Raw genomic sequence first — 856 nt, forward strand, 5'->3', positions numbered from 1 at the left:
ACAAGGAAAAAAAAAAACAGCCACAAACCAACACAAACAAGGGCCAGTCAGACCTGCCAAGACTAGGAGGAGCCAAGGCCTGCCCAGAAGAGTGTGAGTGTGACCCCTGTCCCCTCACCTCCATTCAATTTCCGGATTTGCCTCTACATAGATTAGTCTCCAGCCCTCCGGTGCACAGGCCTCAGAGGATCCAAGTTCACCAGGAAGTTCCGAATTGCAGAGGCTGGAGAGACAGGTGTGTTCAGGGAGATTTGTCAAGTCCGAGTGACTTTGGGGTTGAATTTAGAAACTCGACCCCAGGACGCCAAATGGCAGTGTCAGTTCCTGTAGCACAAGGGGAGGACCCCCCCCAGGGGCTGGGTCGGACCTACCCTGTCCCAGAGGGTGCAGCCAGCTCAAACCCCAGAGCAGAGACAGCTAGTGCTGCCCAAAGACTAGGGTGTGCACGAGGGCGGGGCGTGGACTACACTTCCCGAAATGCCTCGGGAAGGGGTGGGGTTTGGGAGCGGCCGCCAGGCCCTGGCCAGGCGTGCGCAGGGGTTCTTGGGAGTGGCGAGGCGGGGCCTCGCGGCTGTCAGCTGTGGCCCGGGGGCGCCCGGGCGGGGTGGCGGTGGCCATTGGCCCAGAGGCGGTCCAGGGTGGGGTCTCGGTGCGCCGCTTCCAGCTGGGCCGGGCGAGTCGAGGCGTCCGCGGGCCGGGGCGACCCGGGCAGGGATGCATCGAACCGGCGTGGCCATGGCAGAGGCGCCACTGAAAGTGTGCATCGTGGGCTCGGGGAACTGGTGAGTGTCCGGCCGGAGGGCGGCGGGCGGCCGGCGCGAGCCCCGCCTCCAGGAAGCCCGGCTGCGGCCAGGGG

At 65.1% G+C, this 856-nt stretch overlaps 1 protein-coding gene across 1 annotated transcript in view; it reads left to right on the plus strand.

The window, feature by feature from the left end:
- Window positions 1–308: 308 nt before the first annotated feature.
- LOC105994827 (spidroin-2-like) overlaps window positions 309–856 on the plus strand; it is a 14,090-nt gene continuing 13,542 nt past the window's right edge. Inside the window, exon 1 of the mRNA XM_013028468.1 lies at window positions 309–782. Coding sequence (XP_012883922.1) covers window positions 309–782 — 474 coding nt within the window. The remainder of the gene's footprint in view (window positions 783–856) is intronic.

This window comes from Dipodomys ordii, unplaced genomic scaffold (genome assembly GCF_000151885.1).
Source record: "Dipodomys ordii isolate 6190 unplaced genomic scaffold, Dord_2.0 Scaffold110, whole genome shotgun sequence".
Classification (NCBI taxonomy): Eukaryota; Metazoa; Chordata; class Mammalia; order Rodentia; family Heteromyidae; genus Dipodomys; species Dipodomys ordii.